The 21,197-nt window shown below is 34.5% G+C and overlaps 1 protein-coding gene across 1 annotated transcript in view; it reads right to left on the reverse strand.

Annotated features, from left to right (window-relative positions):
- Positions 1-13,782: 13,782 nt before the first annotated feature.
- Positions 13,783-21,197, reverse strand: part of LOC142225045 (thioester-containing protein 1 allele S3-like) — a 108,239-nt gene continuing 100,824 nt past the window's right edge. Inside the window, exon 13 of the mRNA XM_075294821.1 lies at positions 13,783-15,268. Coding sequence (XP_075150936.1) covers positions 14,072-15,268 — 1,197 coding nt within the window. The 3' untranslated portion in view covers positions 13,783-14,071. The remainder of the gene's footprint in view (positions 15,269-21,197) is intronic.

Here is a 21,197-nt window from a genome sequence, read left to right on the forward strand (position 1 = left end):
TTCAGATTTAGATATAGCTCCCATATATAGCTTTCGCCCGATTTACACTCATTTGTCCACAGAGGCCAATTTTGTGCTCCGATTTAGTTGAAATTTTGCACAGAGAGTAGAATTAGCATTGTAGCTATGCGTGCCAAATTTGGTTGAAATCGGTTCAGATTTAGATATAGCTCCCATATATAGCTTTCGCCCGATTTACACTCATATGACCACAGAGGCCAATTTTTTGCTCCGATTTAGTTGAAATTTTGCACAGGGAGTAGAATTAGCATTGTAGCTATGCGTGCCAAATTTGGTTGAAATCGGTTCAGATTTAGATATATCTCCCATATATAGCTTTCGCCCGATTTACACTCATATGACCGTAGAGGCCAATTTTTAACTCCGATTTAGTTGAAATTTTACACAGGGAGTAGAATTAGCATTGTAGCTATGCGTGCCAAATTTGGTTGAAATCGGTTCAGATTTAGATATAGCTCCCATATATATGTTTTTCTGATTTCGACAAAAATTGTCAAAATACCAACATTTTCCTTGTAAAATCGCCACTGCTTAGTCGAAAAGTTGTAAAAATGACTCTAATAATGAATCTAATCCTAAACTTCTAATGCATATATATCGAGCGATAAATCATAAATAAACTTTTGCGAAGTTTTCTTAAAATTGCTCCAGATTTAAATGTTTCCCATATTTATACCCTTCACCACTACTGTGGTACAGGGTATAATAAGTTTGTGCATTTGTATGTAACGCCAAGAAAGAAAAGTCTGAGACCCATCGTTTAGTATACCGATCGTCTTAGAATTAAATTCTGAGTCGATTTAGCGATGTCCGTCTGTCTGTCTGTCTGTCCGTCTGTCTGTCTGTTGATGTATTTTTGTGTGCAAAGTACAGCTCGCAGTTTTAGTCCGATTGTACTAAAATTTGGTATAGGGTCCTGTTTCGGCTCAAAGACGATCCCTATTGATTTTGGAAAAAATCGGTTCAGATTTAGATATAGCTGCCATATATATTTTTCACCGATCTGGTCATAATTGGCGTGTATATAAACCGATCTTCCTCAAATTCGGTACATCCGAATATTTTATGAGTCTCGAAAAACTTGCAAAATATCAGCCCAATCGGTTCAGATTTAGATATAGCTCCCATATATAGCTTTCGCCCGATTTACACTCATTTGCCCACAGAGGCCAATTTTTTGCTCCGATTTAGTTGAAATTTTGCACAGGGAGTAGAATTAGCATTGTAGCTATGCGTGTCAAATTTGGTTGAAATCGGTTCAGATTTAGATATAGCTCCCATATATAGCTTTCGCCCGATTTACACTCATATGACCGTAGAGGCCAATTTTTAACTCCGATTTAGTTGAAATTTTACACAGGGAGTAGAATTAGCATTGTAGCTATGCGTGCCAAATTTGGTTGAAATCGGTTCAGATTTAGATATAGCTCCCATATATAGCTTTCGCCCGATTTACACTCATATGACCACAGAGGCCAATTTTTTGCTCCGATTTAGTTGAAATTTTGCACAGGGAGTAGAATTAGCATTGTAGCTATGCGTGCCAAATTTGGTTGAAATCGGTTCAGATTTAGATATAGCTCCCATATATATTTTTTCTGATTTCGCCAAAAATGGTCAAAATACCAACATTTTCCCTGTAAAATCGCCACTGCTTAGTCGAACAGTTGTAAAAATTACTCTAATTTTCCTAAACTTCTAATACATATATATCGAGCGATAAATCATAAATAAACTTTTGCGAAGTTTCCTCAAAATTGCTTCAGATTTAAATGTTTCACATATTTTTTTACTAATATTGTGTTCCACCCTAGTGAATTAGCCGACTTAAATTTTGAGTCTATAGATTTTGTAGAAGTCTATCAAATTCTGTCCAGATCGAGTGATATTTAAACGTATGGCATCGAAAATTTAGATCTACAAAGTGGTGCAGGGTATAATATAGTCGGCCCCGCCCGACTTTAGACTTTCCTTACTTGTTTTTTACTAACATTGTGTTCCACCCTAGTGCATTAGCCGACTTAAATTTTGAGTCTATAGATTTTGTAGAAGTCTCAAATTCTGTCCAGATCGAGTGATATTTAAATGTATGTATTTGGGACAAACCTTTATATATAGCCCGCAACACATTTGACAGATGTGATATGGTATCGAAAATTTAGATCTACAAAGTGGTGCAGGGTATAATATAGTCGGCCCCGCCTAACTTTAGACTTTCCTTACTTGTTTTTATATGAATAAATGTTTGTTTTATTCAGGGATCCGGAGCGGAGCGGAGCAAGCCCTTTTTTAGCCGGAGCGGGAGCGGCATTTCTAAAATCCGGAGCGGAGCGGGAGCGGAGCGGTTTCCAAATGAAAAACCGCTCCGCTCCGAATAAAATAGTACTTGAATGAAATGTGTAACTTTGAAATTACACTGTGTAGGTAATTTCAAATTTAGCTAGTACTTAGCGTAGTGTGAGCAAACGTTTAAAATGTACGATATGTATTTTTGTACGTACGTACATTGGGGAAAACACAACGTGTTTTTTTAGTAATTGTTTTCAAAAACGGCAAATGTCAAAATATATCTCTAGTATGTGTTGTAAAAGTAACAACAGTACTTTCGACCAATTTCATCCCGTATTACTACAAAGATGTTTGTAATGAACGTCAAATAAATGCAATTAAACGATCTTATTTATATTTATTTTTTCAGTTTTCTACACTAAAAAAAATATTGTCGTGAAGTCAAAGATTCCATGTCCTTAGAATAAGAATGTAAATTTTGTTTAACATGGAAGACGCATTTCTCTAAAATAACGTTTTTTTCTTGTCCAAAAGGCAATAAACTTTTGAATGAAGTTGTAATGTCCTTATAATTAAGTGATTTTACTTAAAAATGTGTATCATAACATGAAAGATAAAATTTTTGAAGTAAGGTCAACGTGACTTTAATAATTAAGAAAAATTCTTTAAAATTAATAAAATTGTCTTTAAATTTGTTTCCTTTTTGCATCTTGCCTACAAAGCAAAAAATCGTTAAAAATAAGACATGTTTTTCAACACTTTATTTTAAAGACGCTTTTTACTTGAAACATAGCATAATTTCTACTGGAAGTCGAGTCTTAATATGGAAAAAAATAACTCGTTAACTCGTTTTTAAAGGATTTTGATAACAACTGACGAAAAAAATCTAAAAAAATGAAAAATTAACATTTGCTTCCTAGAAGCAAGTACATAACCCCCAAATTTAAAAGAGAATTACGTCTTTAAAGTATCCTTACTGTTAAAGTAAAGACAAAATCTTTGGAACCGGGCATGCTTTTTTTCAGTGTAAGGACATTCATATTGCTTTACTATTGTACTATATCCTAGCATTCTCTTGTTTCTGATATTAGTTCTCGAAAATTTTATTAAAATTATGGATAGTTTAAATTTTGGTTGAAAAATGTGCGCATATACATTTATTATACAATAAAGGGGAAAAAGCGAAATTAGGTAACACTAGATCTGAGTAAGAATATTCGTAGGTATACCACGGACTGATGTCGATGGAGGTTGTTACAAACATAAACATACACACACACATTACAAATATAACAAAACCTCTTCTCTACGTCTGTTGCAAAACAAAAACAAGTAAGGAAAGTCTAAAGTCGGGCGGGACCGACTATATTATACCCTGCACCACTTTGTAGATCTAAATTTTCGATACCATATCACATCCGTCAAATGTGTTGGGGGCTATATATAAAGGTTTGTCCCAAATACATACATTTAAATATCACTCGATTTGGACAGAATTTGATAGACTTCTACAAAATCTATAGACTCAAAATTTAAGTCGTCTAATGCACTAGGGTGGAACACAATGTTAGTAAAAATAATGCACTAGGGTGGAACACAATGTTAGTAAAAAACCAGTAAGGAAAGTCTAAAGTCGGGCGGGGCCGACTATATTATACCCTGCACCACTTTGTAGATCTAAATTTTCGATACCATATCACATCCGTCAAATGTGTTGGGGCTATATAAAAAGGTTTGTCCCAAATACATACATTTAAATATCACTCGATCTGGACAGAATTTGATAGACTTCTACAAAATCTATAGACTCAAAATTTAAGTCGGCTAATGCACTAGGGTGGAACACAATGTTAGTAAAAAAATATGGGAAACATTTAAATCTGGAGCAATTTTAAGAAAACTTCGCAAAAGTTTATTTATGATTTATCGCTCGATATATATGCATTAGAAGTTAAGGAAAAATAGAGTAATTTTTACAACTTTTCGACTAAACAGTGGCGATTTTACATGGAAAATGTTGGTATTTTGACCATTTTTGTCGAAATCAGAAAAACATATATATGGGAGCTATATCTAAATCTGAACCGATTTCAACCAAATTTGGCACGCATAGCAACAATGCTAATTCAACCCCTTGTGCAAAATTTCAACTAAACCGGAGTTAAAAATTGGCCTCTATGGTCATATGAGTGTAAATCGGGCGAAAGCTATATATGGGTGCTATATCTAAATCTGAACCGATTTCAACCAAATTTAGCACGCATAGCTACAATGCTAATTCTACTCCCTGTGCAAAATTTCAACTAAATCGGAGCAAAAAATTGGCCTCTGTGGTCATATGAGTGTAAATCGGGCGAAAGCTATATATGGGAGCTATATCTAAATCTGAACCGATTTCAACCAAATTTGGCACGCATAGCTGCAATGCTAATTCTACTCCCTGTGCAAAATTTCAACTAAATCGGAGCAAAAACTTGGCCTCTGTGGTCATATGAGTGTAAATCGGGCGAAAGCTATATATGGGAGCTATATCTAAATCTGAACCGATTTCAACCAAATTTGACACGCATAGCTACAATGCTAATTCTACTCCCTGTGCAAAATTTCAACTAAATCGGAGCAAAAAATTGGCCTCTGTGGGCAAATGAGTGTAAATCGGGTGAAAGCTATATATGGGAGCTATATCTAAATCTGAACCGATTTGGCTGATATTTTGCAAGTTTTTCGAGACTCATAAAATATTCGGATGTACGGAATTTGAGGAAGATCGGTGTATATACACGCCAATTATGACCAGATCGGTGAAAAATATATATGGCAGCTATATCTAAATCTGAACCGATTTTTTCCAAAATCAATAGGGATCGTCTTTGAGCCGAAACAGGACCCTATACCAAATTTTAGGACAATCGGACTAAAACTGCGAGCTGTACTTTGCACACAAAAATACATCAACAGACAGACAGACAGACGGAAAGACAGACAGACAGACAGACAGACAGACAGACGGACATCGCTAAATCGACTCAGAATTTAATTCTAAGACGATCGGTATACTAAACGATGGGTCTCAGACTTTTCCTTCTTGGCGTTACATACAAATGCACAAACTTATTATACCCTGTACCACAGTAGTGGTGAAGGGTATAAATATGGGAAACATTTAAATCTGGAGCAATTTTAAGAAAACTTCGCAAAAGTTTATTTATGATTTATCGCTCGATATATATGCATTAGAAGTTAAGGAAAAATAGAGTAATTTTTACAACTTTTCGACTAAACAGTGGCGATTTTACATGGAAAATGTTGGTATTTTGACCATTTTTGTCGAAATCAGAAAAACATATATATGGGAGCTATATCTAAATCTGAACCGATTTCAACCAAATTTGGCACGCATAGCAACAATGCTAATTCAACCCCTTGTGCAAAATTTCAACTAAACCGGAGTTAAAAATTGGCCTCTATGGTCATATGAGTGTAAATCGGGCGAAAGCTATATATGGGTGCTATATCTAAATCTGAACCGATTTCAACCAAATTTAGCACGCATAGCTACAATGCTAATTCTACTCCCTGTGCAAAATTTCAACTAAATCGGAGCAAAAAGTTGGCCTCTGTGGTCATATGAGTGTAAATCGGGCGAAAGCTATATATGGGAGCTATATCTAAATCTGAACCGATTTCAACCAAATTTGGCACGCATAGCTGCAATGCTAATTCTACTCCCTGTGCAAAATTTCAACTAAATCGGAGCAAAAACTTGGCCTCTGTGGTCATATGAGTGTAAATCGGGCGAAAGCTATATATGGGAGCTATATCTAAATCTGAACCGATTTCAACCAAATTTGACACGCATAGCTACAATGCTAATTCTACTCCCTGTGCAAAATTTCAACTAAATCGGAGCAAAAAATTGGCCTCTGTGGGCAAATGAGTGTAAATCGGGTGAAAGCTATATATGGGAGCTATATCTAAATCTGAACCGATTTGGCTGATATTTTGCAAGTTTTTCGAGACTCATAAAATATTCGGATGTACGGAATTTGAGGAAGATCGGTTTATATACACGCCAATTATGACCAGATCGGTGAAAAATATATATGGCAGCTATATCTAAATCTGAACCGATTTTTTCCAAAATCAATAGGGATCGTCTTTGAGCCGAAACAGGACCCTATACCAAATTTTAGGACAATCGGACTAAAACTGCGAGCTGTACTTTGCACACAAAAATACATCAACAGACAGACAGACGGACAGACAGACAGACAGACAGACAGACCGACGGACATCGCTAAATCGACTCAGAATTTAATTCTAAGACGATCGGTATACTAAACGATGGGTCTCAGACTTTTCCTTCTTGGCGTTACATACAAATGCACAAACTTATTATACCCTGTACCACAGTAGTGGTGAAGGGTATAAAAATATGGGAAACATTTAAATCTGAAGCAATTTTAAGGAAACTTCGCAAAAGTTTATTTATGATTTATCGCTCGATATACATGTATTAGAAGTTTAGGAAAATTAGAGTCATTTTTACAACTTTTCGACTAAGCAGTGGCGATTTTGCAAGGAAAATGTTGGCCTCTGTGGGCAAATGAGTGTAAATCGGGCGAAAGCTATATATGGGAGCTATATCTAAATCTGAACCGATTTGGCTGATATTTTGCAAGTTATTCGAGACTCATAAAATATTCGGATGTACGGAATTTGGGGAAGATCGGTTGATATACACGCCAATTATGACCAAATCGGTGAAAAATATATATGGAAGCTATATCTAAATCTGAACCGATTTTTTCCAAAATCAATAGGGATCGTCTTTGAGCTGAAACAGGACCCTATACCAAATTTTAGGACAATCGGACTAAAACTGCGAGCTGTACTTTGCACACAAAAATGCATCAACAGACAGACAGACGGACAGACAGACAGACAGACACACAGACGGACATCACTAAATCGACTCAGAATTTAATTCTAAGACGATCGGTATACTAAGCGATGGGTCTCAGACTTTTCCTTCTTGGCGTTACATACAATTGCACAAACTTATTATTCCCTGTACCACAGTAGTGGTGAAGGGTATAAAAACTTTCGGAGAGTAGTTACTTCTACTCTGTGTATAGACTTTCAATTCCAATCAGCGTTGCCGTTTTGGTCCGATCGGACCAAAATTGGTCCAAAAGATTTCTAATTTTTAAATTTGTTCCGATGGTCAGATCAAACAGAATTTGGTCCATTTTGGTCCATTTTCATAAATTTGGTTTCTATCACATATTAAATAGTAGATGGTGCACCGCAAAGAATATTGTCGGGAGGCCAAATATTTCACCTGCTTAAAATACGAATTTTGCTTAGAATAGAAGACGTATTTCTCTGAAAAAAGTTTTTCCTTGTCCAAAAGTCTCTAAACTTTTCAATGAAGTCTGTTTATCCTTATAGCTAAGTGATTCGACATAAAAATGTGTATCCTAACATGAATGCAAATTTCGTTTTAATGAAGTCAAAATGGATTTAATATTTCTGAAAAAATCTTCAAAATTAATAAAATGTTTCAACACATTGTTTTAAAGTCATTATACCCTAAACCACATAGTGGTTAGGGTATAATAAGTTTGATCTGAAAAAAATGTGCCTACAAGAAATATTGATTTTAGACCCCATAAAATATATACCGATCGACTCAGAATCACCTCCTGAGTCGATCTAGCGCTTGGTGTCCGTCCGTCCATCCGTCCGTCTGTCCATGTATTTGTTGTTCACAGGATTTCGGTCGCAATTATTAACCGATTTTGATGAAATTTGGTACAGGGAGTTTTTTTGGGCACAAGGACGAACGTTATTGAATTTGGAAGAAATCGGATCAAATTTAGATATAGCTCCCATATATATGTATTGCCCGATTTCGACAAATGGGGTCACGTTGCACTTTTTTACTAACCGATCGTCGTCAAATTTAGCACAAAATAATCTTCTGTATCACCCTTTAAGTCTGAAAATTTCATCGAAATCGGTTCAGATTTAGATATAGGTCCCATATATATGTATCGCCCGATTTTGCCAAATTAGGTCATAAAACCCTTATTTATCAACCGATCTTACTCAAAGTTGGCGAAATGTAATCTTCTATAGCACTAACTATATGTGCAAAAAATCATCGAAATCGGTTCAGATTTAGCTATAGCTCCCATATATGTACCGCCCGATTTTTCTAAATAAAATAAAATTGAACAAATAATGCAATGTTTGTACTATAATTTTCTCGAAGAGGAGCGGAGCGGAGCGTGGAGCGGAGCGGTTTTTTTTTTCTCCGGAGCGGGAGCGGAGCGGAGCGAAAAAAATGGACCGCTCCGGATCCCTGGTTTTATTACAATATACATTTTTAAATTCTCTTTTTATATGTTTAGATCTCAATTTTTTTAACACATTATTTTTAAGTGCAAGCATACAATGTTCATAATCTAGCGTAACATGTTTGGGACATAAAATGTATGTAAATACAATATGCTTGGATGCAAGCATATATTAATTTAGAAATAGCCAATAAACATATATGTGTTTAGAAAGAGAGACCTAGAGAGTATGCTGTAAGTAAAAGAATGAAAGTGACCAATTGGCGCCTTAAAAATAAATATAATCAAAGAAAATTTCATTATTTTTTTCTACCAGTGTATGCCTAAGGTGAAACATAATACGTCTGAACAATACAAATAATATTTTATTTGAACCAATCCTGAAAATATATATGCTTGAAGCAGAATGTGTTTTTGGAGTATAGGTTACATAAGCGATTTTTTTAGGGTGAAGGGACCTCCTTTGAACGGCGTTTCACATTTATTAAAACGGAGCATTTACATCCCGCATCCCTAAAAAACGAAAAAGGAAGTTGTTCGTTTTTTTGGAATATAAAGAACAACTGTGGGCAAACCATGGGGTGAAAAAGGAGGCCATACTATTTAGATGAAATCAAATCCTTCGGAATTTTTATATTATATTTTGTGAACCATCTCTTTCTAAAAGACTCTGATAGCACATGAATGAATCAATACAAATTTGTGTCTCATTATCAAGCAGGGCTGCGGCCAATTTTTCTCGACTTAGACTCTGCACTCTCAAAAAACTCGCTTCTCTAACATATATATGTTCCAAACATATTTTGCAGGAAGCACATATATTATTGGATATTGCCAAAAACATTATTATGTTTGTTTTATGTGAACGTATTATATGTTTGGAAGCAGTTTGAGCCCAAAAATATTATATGCTTGGAAGAATTTTCTCCCAAAGAAGATTGTGCTCAAAAAATTTATTTTTGCCTTTCTCACTTCCACGAGATTTTTTAGTTCTTCACGCCTTTTTCTGTAATACAAACAATGTTGAAGAAATTATCAAATTTTATAAATTTGTAAAATTTTACCTTTCGCCAGCATGGAGAATCGAACCGATGACTATACAGTTTGTAAGCCAACACACTATCCACTGGGCTACGTAGCTGTTATTGTCATCAAAAGACAATTATCATTATAAGCATAAGCGTAGGAAGGCCTCTGGGGAGGGGGCTTAGACCCCCCCAGAAAAATTTTAGCCCCCCCCAGAATTTGAAAACCTATTTACGATTTTACATTTTTCTAAAAATTAAACAAGTATATACAACCGCACAAAGTTTCCGCTTGGTTGCGGTAGCAGTTGCCGATGGCAATGTTTGAAATCTGATATTTATAAAATAAATCTGTGGTTGAACTTTTGATTTAGTTGAATAACTAAAGCTCCTTTATTATTTTGTTTAGTCTGGTTTAGTCAATTTAATTAAAAAATAGTAATTGATACTATTCTTTCATAAATTAATATCTTAATAATGCTGCAAAAAAGCATAGCCAAAAAGAAGTGAAAATCTTCTTTTTGGGTCCGGAAGTGGTGCAAAATTGGCGGAGAAGCGATGAATGTAATATGAAATTGTCATAGAACGAATGTCCACCGTTTCAAAAGCCGTTGCAATGAATTTGCATCACTTCTTAAGTTGTGATCCAAATTCAGTGTTTTGAATGTGAATTAAAAAATTTTGTTTTATTTTCCCAAATAATTAATTTTTATATATTTTTTGATTTTTAATGCATTCTAACGCTTGTTTGAAACGTTTTCCCTCGAATATTTTCAAAAATTCTATAAAAATTTCTATAATGAATTTAGCATTTTTGTGGCAAAATTTGAATAATTTGTACCATTTTATTTATTCTTACCTTTTTTAAAAGAAAAATTACGCATTAAAATATGAAAAAATGAAGTAAAAAACTTCCTGTGCAGTTAAAATAATTAACTTCTTTGTGAGGACATTTTTGGAAGTGCTTTTAAAGTTGTGACATTAGAACAACTCCCAATTTTTTTGCTGGGAAAAGTGTGGAACTACTTTCAGTTGCTTTATTATAAATTAATTGTCGAGTTATTTTGATGCCTATATTGTTATTCATTTTTATGAAATAAAACATTAATTGAACCTATAAGTTCAGTATATACATTTTCAGCCCCTAGGAAAATTGTCTAGCTACGCTAATGATTATAAGTTAAAATTATATAGCATAGTTTGCGCCGCCCACGAGCCGATGTAAAAAAAAAACATTATTGAACAGAACCATACATTTGTTGGCCACGTGGAGCAATATGTTAGTTAGCATGTCCGCCTTACATGCAAGGGGTCGGGGGTTCAATCCCTGTTCCGACCGAACACCAATTTTTTTTTACATTTATTTTTTACTATGAAACTTCGAAATGTGGGTTATTAAAGATTTACAGTCAGAAAAGAACAGTACTTGATATATGGACCGAGCTTTTGGATAAAATATAATTTTTTATCGCAAAAATAAGTATTTTGTAACAAAAAAATGTTTCGAAGAAGTTCAAAAACTCTAACAAAAGCTATATCTGAACCGATTTCAACCAAATTTAGCACGCATAGCTACAATGCTATTTCTACTCTCTGTCAAAATTTTAACTAAATCGGAGTTAAAAATTGGCCTCTGTGGTCATATGAGTGTAAATTGGGCGAAAGCTATATATGGGAGATATATCTAAGTCTGAACCGATTTCATCCAAATTTAGCACGCATAGCTACAACGCTAATTCTACTCCCTGTGCAAAATTTCAATTAAATCGGAGTAAAAGATTGGCCACTGTGGTCATATGAGTGTAAATCGGGCGAACTATATATATGGGAGCTATATCTAAATCTAAACCGATTTCAATAAAATTTGGCACACTTGACTACACTACTAATTGTACTCCTAGCACAAAATTTCAACCAAATTGGGGTAATACTCTGGCTTCTGGGACCGTATTAGTCCATATCGGACGAAAGATATATATGGGAGCTATATCTAAATCTGAACCGATTTCAATCAAATTTACCAAACATTGGTAGAATGTCAATTCTACTCTTTATGCAAAATTTCACGAAAATCGGTAGTAAACTTTGGCCTGTGTGGTCATATGAGTCTATATCGGACGAAAGATATATATGGGAGATATATCGAAATCTGAACCGATTTAGCTGATATTATGCAAGTTTTTTGAGACTCATAAAATATTCGGATGTGCTGAATTTGAAGAACATCGGTTGATAAACACGCCAATTATGACCAGATCGGGGATAAATATATATGGCAGCTATATCTCAATCTGAACCGATTTTTTCCAAAATCAATAGCGATTGTCTTTGTAGCAAAAAACGACCCTATGCCAATTTTGAGGACGATCGGACTTAAACTGCGACCTGTACTTTGCGCACAAAAATACATGAACAGACAGACAGACGGACAGACAGACAGACAGACAGACGGACATCGCTAAATCGACTCAGAATTTAATTATAAGACGATCGGTATACTAAACGATGGGTCTCAGACTTTTCCTTCTTGGCGTTACATACAAATGCACAAACTTATTATACCCTGTACCACAGTAGTGGTGAAGGGTATAAATATCGAATTATTCTCATTTTGTCTGAAAAACAAAAAAGATGAAAATGCTATCTTTTCTTTCTGGAAAAGTAAAATACCACATAAAATCGACGAAGCATTAAACAAATTAATTAAAACACATATAAGTACATCAAAAGGAAGTGTGAAAGCTACAAGATAACCAAAATAAGGGTCCTGTGGCCAAAATTGGGAAAATTGAGCAATACGTGTATATGGAAGTTATATCTAAATCTGAACCGAATTCGATGATTTTTTGCAGGTATAGTTAGTACTACAGAAGATTACATTCTGCCAAATTTGAGTAAGATTAATAAATAAGGTTTTTATAGTCAAATTTTGGAAAATCGGGCGATACATATATATGGGAGGTATATCTAACTTTGATCCAATTTTTTCCAAATTGTCCTTTTTGTTCTTTTACTAAGAAAACACGTTGTAAAAAAATTTATCATATATATATATATATATATATATATATATATATATATATATATATATATATATATATATATATATATATATATATATATATATATATATATATATATATATATATATATATATATATATATATATATATATATATATATATATATATATATATATATATATATATATATATATATATATATATATATATATATATATATATATATATATATATATATATATATATATATATATATATATATATATATATATATATATATATAAGGGAGATAGGCATTACCAACTGCTTACAAAACAACCGAATCAGCGCAGATTTTTGTGGACGATGTCCCGATTTAAAGCAGCTTCTATATAGCGCTGATATAATTGCTCAGAAGTGATATATAATCTTGAGTATAGCATTGTTTGCGTGAAACAAAACAGCACTATCTTTCATGCATCTATACTGAATCGTATCAAAGTTTAACTTTCATGGCTCGGATGGTAGAAATTTGAAAGGAGTTAATCGAAGAAAAACAAAAATTTCCGTCAAACAGGGTGGGGACAATATTATGGTATGGGGTGTTTTTCTGGACAAGTTATTGACCTGATTTATAATATACGTGTAAGGTGGTAAAATAATGGATTTCGGATGAAAAAATGCGGCCTGCTCAGCCGTCAACTGTAAAAGTCATAAAATAACTTTTAGAAAGTTGTAAAGCGAAAAATTGGTATTAATTTTTGCAAAAGGCTTATGGTATCTATTTCAACCTGAACCATAGGATATCATTGACCATTTAATCCTAACAAATGGCAAAAAGTTACGCAGAAGTGATCAAACGGCATGTCTATAGTATCAATTATTAACACTTAACACGTTAAAAGTTACAAAAACTTTAATTATTTTTAAATATATGAGGCACATTTTCAGTTGCAAATGTTTTTAACAGGTGAATACTCTTATTTGTAAATAATTTTATAAATTATCAAATAGCCTTCGTCGTTAGTTCCATTATTCCCTTAAAACTTTAAAATTGGCATAATAAGCAACAACATTGAATTAAAAGTTTTTTTTTTTAATATTTTTATTTTCATTATAAATACGGTTTATTTTCAATAGAGAATGTGGTTTCAAATGTATGCACTGTATACTAAACGATGGGTCTCGCACTGCTCCTTCCTGGCGTTACAGACAAATGCACAAACTTATTATACCGTGTACCACAGTAGTGTACATGTTATAACGTTTCAGTTTAGTATCCAAATTCTATTGGCTTGAGTATTTGGATGGTATAAATTGAAGAAAATTTTATATTAAGTTTCCGCAGTGACGATGTTGAGATCTTCTTCTAAAAAGTTATTGTTTGTTCTCTTACTTCCAGGATTTTTTGATTTAGAACTGAAATTTCATTCCTCATTTTTTGATTATCATCTTTAAGTGAAATAAGGTCTTGTTTAATTTTGGATATCACTGCTACGAGTTTTGTGACTTCATCCGAATTTTGTTGGTTAACGTTTTTCAATTCATTGATTTCGATGGGCATATTGCCCATGGATTTCCTTAGTTTCTGTGAGATATTGGTAATAGCATGATTTAGGTCTTCTACTTCCACCGATCTTCTTTTCAAATAGATGGGATCTTCATTTGTTCTAAAAATTTCCTGGTCAGCAGAAGGCAAATCAATATTCACCTTTTCTTCCAAAATAATATCTATTCGATTAAAGATCTTTTGGATTTCATTTTTTATCACGACTATATCATTTGATATTGAATTCAATTTGAATTCTAGTTTGGAATCAGCTTCTTCGATGGTCGACATCGATGGGTTTCTATATTTGCCATTGATTGGCTTAGAGTCTTTTATTGTAGATTCTTTCAAATACGATATTTCCATTGTAAGTTTATTAATTTCATCGTTGAGATGTGATATCTTCTCCTCTATAACCCGAAGTCGATTGGAGTTATAGAACGTTGTTTCATTCGTATCATTTTTACCAATACTTTCAAAATTGGCCATCTGGTCTTTGAAATCATGCAATAGGACCAAAGTAGGTACTTTCTCATGAGGTCCATACAGTTTTTCGGAAATATTTGTTATATTTGTAATACCATATCGTGTCAAATTATGAATATCATAAATAAATATTTTTCCATATTGAGAAAATTGTCCGTAAGCCAATATATCTGATGTTATATTAATGCACCGACTTTCATTTGTCGCTAAATTTCCAAAATGAATTATAACTTCACTTTCGAAATTATGTAGGCTATAGCTTTTTTTACCCATTTGCCAAATGTCATCTCTTGGTTGTACTTTCTTGATCTTGAATTCTTTTGGAAGATAAACCTGCATAATTATATAACTACTGTTGAATTCATCTTTTTCGAAATATTTGTTTTTATATTGAAAACAGATATCCATAAGCATTTGACTGGAATTCAGTAGTTTGTAGCCCTCATTTATTTGGAAATACTGAGATCCGCCTTTATAGACTAAAGGATATAGATTAACAAGTTGTAGCGTCAGATTATCGAAACTGTATGGCTGAAAATATATTAAATAAGAATATTTTATATATGTATGTATATTAATTAAAAACAGAATAGCGGGGACAAAGTAAAGAAATCTAAAAGACGAAGCTAAGATAGAGAAATTGAGGCTAAAAGCTATGATACATCTATAGTTTGCACTAGCAGACGTATGCAAAACCAGCAAAATAATTTGACAGGAGATAAACGTACATTTGAACATGGTAGAATTATTTATAAGGTAGCCTTAATTCATCAGGTGACTTTCGCCGGATCGTCAAAACTTCAAAAAATATTGTTGATATTTTGACGTTTGTTAACATTTTGTTGTTGTAATGAAAGTCTAAAATTTAAATTGTATGTGTGACAAGTGGATAAATGATGCAAATATAAGACATTGTAAAAATGTTGGAACATCATAGAGCTCTTAAAGGAAACATGGCTTCGTAAGAGGATATAGGAGCCGAAAAAGATGAAGAAATGTGACAGTTAATTAATGAAGAAACCAAGTCCAGTCGATATAAATGTTGTTATAGCCGATAAGGATCTAAAGATAGAAACAAAAAGGGCGAGCGGAGCTGGTATCCAACACGTGAGCACTACAAACAGTCAAAAAGGTCAATAATCAATAATAAGACAAATTGGAACAAATCCAATTGGAGTCATCAGAAGCTCCTACAAAGAAATTTGTATAGAAAGGACAACAATCGCAGCTATGATTTTGTTCAAAGCAGAATTACAGTTATTCGCATTCAGGGTAATACATTCCACAAGCTTAACCCCAGACAGTCATCCTTCGTCAAAATGACGACGCTAATTTAATTTTTCCATTTGAAATGCATTTTAGTCGATTGGAAAATTATAAATTTAAGTTATATTAATTCAACTATTTTATGCATTTTTGTTTTATACTAATTGAAAACTAATTCAATAAGAAAATAAAATCAATTTTGGTTCTCATTTTTGCTCATGATGTAAAATATAGCGTCTTGAAATAGGCCGTAGTCAAAATGACGAAGGATGACGTTAGTGTACAAAAAATAAGGATGACTTTCCAGGGTTAAATAATTTCTACGAGGTAGAGAGCATTTGCGTAACCTCATGTAGAAGGTTGCTTTTGAAATCAGCAAGAAGAAACTTGCTGAACTAGTGGAAAATTGGAAGACTCTTGAGGAAACGAAAATATAACAAGTATATACGGCCGTAAGTTCGGCCAGGCCGAATCCACCATGGGTTTCATAGAAACTTGTACTAAAGACTGTCATCCACAATCGAATTACTAGGGTTGCGGTAAAACTTGCCGATGGCAAGGTATCTTAAAACCGTGTTCTCAATTGTAAGTTAGTCCATACGGGGTATATATTAAACAAAACAAGTATATACGGCCGTAAGTTCGGCCAGGCCGAATCTTATGTACCCTCCACCATGGATTGCGTAGGAACTTCTACTAAAGGCTGTCATCCACAATCGAATTACTTGGGTTGCGATAACACTTACCGATGGCAAGTTATCGTAAAACTTTTTAACACTGTCTTCTAAATTGTAAGTTAGCCCATACGGGGTATATATTAAACAAAAAAAGGCCGATTAAATACGTATATAATATAGTTTGACAAAAAAAAATTTTTGACAAAATTTTCTATAGAAATAAAAACTTGACAAAATTTTCTATAGAAATAAACGTTTGACAGAACTTTCTATAGAAATGAAATTTTGACACAACTTTCTATAGTAATAAAATTTGACAAAATTTTCTATGGAAATAAAGTTTTGGTAGATTATTTTTGGCGATATGGACCAATTTTTGTGTAATAAGTCATCGGCTATATATAACTAAAGACCGATATTGACCAATTTTTACATGGCTGTTAGAGGCCATATAATGACAAAATGTACCAAATTTCAACCGCATCGGATGACTTTTGCTATATATAATTATGGACCGATATGGACCAATTTTTGCATGGTTGTTAGATACCATATACCAAACACCATGTACCAAATTTCAACTGGATCGGATGAATTTCGCTCCTCCAAGAGGCTCCTGAGGTCAAATCTGGGGATCGGTTTATATGGGAGCTATATATAATTATGAACCGATATGGACCAATTTTTGCATGGTTGTTAGAGGCCGTATACTAACATCAGGTACCAAATTTCAACAGGATCGGATGAATTTTGCCCCTCCAAGAGGCTCCGGAGGTCAAATCTGGGGATCGGTTTATATGGGGGCTATATATAATTATGGACCGATATGGACCAATTTTTGCATGGTTGTTAGAGACCGTATACTAACATCAGGTACCAAATTTCAACAGGATCGGATGAATTTTGCCCCTCCAAGAGGCTCCGGAGGTCAAATCTGGGGATCGGTTTATATGGGGGCTATATATAATTATGGACCGATATGGACCAATTTTTGCATGGTTGTTAGAGACCGTATACTAACATCAGGTACCGCATTTCAACCGGATCGGATAAATTTTTCCCCTCCAAGAGGCTCCGGAGGTCAAATCTGGGGATCGGTTTATATGGGGGCTATATACAATTATGGACCGATATGGACCAATTTTTGCATGGTTGTTAGAGGCCGTATACTAACATCAGGTACCAAATTTCAACCGGATCGGATGAATTTTGCTGCTCCGGGAGGCTCCCCTAGCCAAATTTGGGGATCGGTTTATATGGGGGCTATACGTAAACGTGGTCCGATATGGCCGATTTTCAATACCATCCGACCTACATCAATAACAACTACTTGTGCCAAGTTTCAAGTCGATAGCTTGTTGCGTTCGGAAGTTAGCGTGATTTCCACAGACGGACGGACAGACGGACAGACGGACGGACATGTTTAGATCGACTCAGAATTTCACCACGACCCAGAATATATATACTTTATGGGGTCTTAGAGCAATATTTCGATGTGTTACAAACGGAATGACAAAGTTAATATACCCCCATCCTATGGTGGAGGGTATAAAAAGGCCGATTAAATACGTAAATAATTCAGTTTGACAAAATTTTCTACAGAAATAAAATTTTGACAAAATTTTCTATAGAAATAAAATCTTAACAAAATTTTGTACAGTAATAAAATTTTGACCAACTTTTTTATAGAAATAAAATTTTGACAAAATTTTCTATAGTAATAAAATTTTGAAAAAATTTTCTATAGTAATAACATTTTGACAAAATTTTCTATAGTAATAAAATGTTGACAAAATTTTCTAAAGAAATAAAATTTTGGTAGATTCTTTTTTGGGGATCGGCTATACTATATAACTGTAGACCGATATGGACCAATTTTGGCATGGTTGTTAGCGGCCATATACTAGCGCAATGTACCAAATTTCACCACGTATCATGTATGGGGGCTACATATAATTATGGACCGATATGGACCAATTCCTGCATGGTTGTCAGAGACCATATACTAACACCACGTACCAAATTTCAACCGAATCGGATGAATTTTGCTCATCCATGAGGCTCCGGAGGTCAAATCTAGGGATCGGTTTATATGGGGGCTATATATAATTATGGACCGATTTCGACCAATTTTTGCATTGGTATTTGGGGCCATATATTAACACCACGTACCAAATTTCAACTGAATCAGATGAATTTTGGTCTTCCAAGAGGATCCGGAAGTCAAATCTGGTGATCGGTTTATATGGGGGCTATATATAATTATTGACCGATGTGGACCAATGTTTGAATAGTTGTTAGAGACCATATACCAACACCATGTACCAAATTTCAGCCGGATCGGATGAAATTTGCTTCTCTTAGAGGCTCCGGAGGTCAAATCTGGGGATCGGTTTATATGAGGGCTGTGTATAATTATGGACCGATGTGAACCAAAGATTGCATGGTTGTTGGAGACCATATACTAACACCATGTACCAAATTTCAGCCGGATCGGATGAAATTTCCTTCTCTTAGAGGCTCCGTAATCCAAATCTGGGGATCGGTTTATATGGGGGCTATATATAATTATGGACCGATGTGGACCAATTTTTGCATGAGAGACTAACACCATGTACCAAATTTCAACCGGATCGGATGAATTTTGCGCCTCCAAGAGGATCCGCAAGCCAAATCTGAGCGTCGGTTTATATAGGGGCTATACGTAAAAGTGGTCCGATATGGTCCATTTGCAATACCATCCGACCTACATCAATAACAACTACTTGTGCCAAGTTTCAAGTCGATAGCTTGTTTCGTTCGGAAGTTAGCGTGATTTCAACAGACGGACGGACATGTTTAGATCGACTCAGAATTTCACCACGACCCAGAATATACATATATACTTTATGGGGTCTTAGAGCAATATTTCGATGTGTTACAAACGGAATGACAAAGTGGTGGAGGGTTGTAACACATATACTTTTCCCCGTTTTTTATTTGGCAACATTGCCACAATCACTATCCACGATCCCATTTGCATTAAATGTTTTCGAACTGCTGTCTCCGTAATTGCTTGTATCTCACGACATCCAGCCGAGGCCTGGTCGATTACCTTTGGCAAATTGTCCAAATAAAAACGTCGTGTCATTTCCATGACGGTTGTTTTATAGGAAGTTGGTAGAAAGTTTTATTGAAAGTTGGACCTCCAGATATTTCCTCATGATTCGATACATTGGTTAGGGAACGTTATTTTTGCTTAATGAATCCGTACTTGCCACAATATATTCTTTCCGACATTTTTCTGCGTCCACACCCAGAGAAGGAATATGATCACCTCAAACATGTTTCAAGAGCAAAATGTTATTTTTGGATGGTGACCATGTAACATGTTTGTCGCAAAAATGTTATTTTCTCGGCAAACATAACATGCTTTCCGAAAACATATACATAATTTCTGAGACAATAACATGGTTGCGGCGAACACGTTACATGGTCACCATCCAAAAATAACATTTTGCTCTTGAAACATGTTTGAGGTGATCATATTCCTTCTCTGGGTGCACTAACGCTAATGTAGCAGCATTTCTACACATTAGCGTAGCTAGACAATTTTCCTAGGGGGGCTGTAGTCCCCCAACCTAAAAATTTATAGACTGAACTTGTAGGTTTAATTAATGTTTTATTTCATAAAAATGAATTTAAAATAACTCGCCAAATAATTTTTAATAAAGCAACTAAAAGAAGTTCAAATGTCCTCACAAAGAAGTTAATTATTTTAACTACACAGGAAGTTTTTTTCATTTTTTTTCATATTTTTGTATTCTTTTTTAAATTTTTCTGGGGGGTCTAAGCCCCTCCCCAGAGGCCTTCCTACGCTTATGTTTCTATATAAACATCAATTTGAGATCTTGTGTATAATATTGTAGCGGCATCATCTTGAATATCATAAAATTCGCTGACACAACTGTAGTATTTTGAGTTTGCGACGTTTGTTTGTTTACGACGCGTCCCAGCACAAAATGGAGCACTATTTCAGCAGGATTGTAAGGGAGAGAGACAACCGAATCGCGCTGATTGGCGATGTCCCGTTTAAGAGCAGCTTCTACATAGCGCATGAATTGGTTGCAATAACGTAAACGAATGATCATAAACTGCACTGTGGATAAACTGTCTACTTAATTGTATACTGAATTATTTTTTGCTGGGGTCTGCGACAGTCGCAAACCTAAAAAAGTTTGTTACAGATCATCTCTGAGTTAGATCCATTTTTATGCAAACGCGCAAAAGTGTATTTATGATTTATCGAGCGATACATATGCATTAGAGGCAAATCAAGATGAAATCCCAACCTCTGGGGCTATTTAAGAGCATCGGGCGAAATACATGTATCGGAGCTATATCTAAATCTGAACTGATTTTGACTAAATTTGGCTCACATAGGATCCTAGTTTTACTATCTCTGCAAAATTTCACTTAAATAAGAGTAAAACTTTGGCCGCTGTGGTCATAAAAGTGTAAATAGGGCTAAATATATA

This window comes from Haematobia irritans, chromosome 2, assembly GCF_050003625.1.
Source record: "Haematobia irritans isolate KBUSLIRL chromosome 2, ASM5000362v1, whole genome shotgun sequence".
Classification (NCBI taxonomy): domain Eukaryota; kingdom Metazoa; phylum Arthropoda; class Insecta; order Diptera; family Muscidae; genus Haematobia; species Haematobia irritans.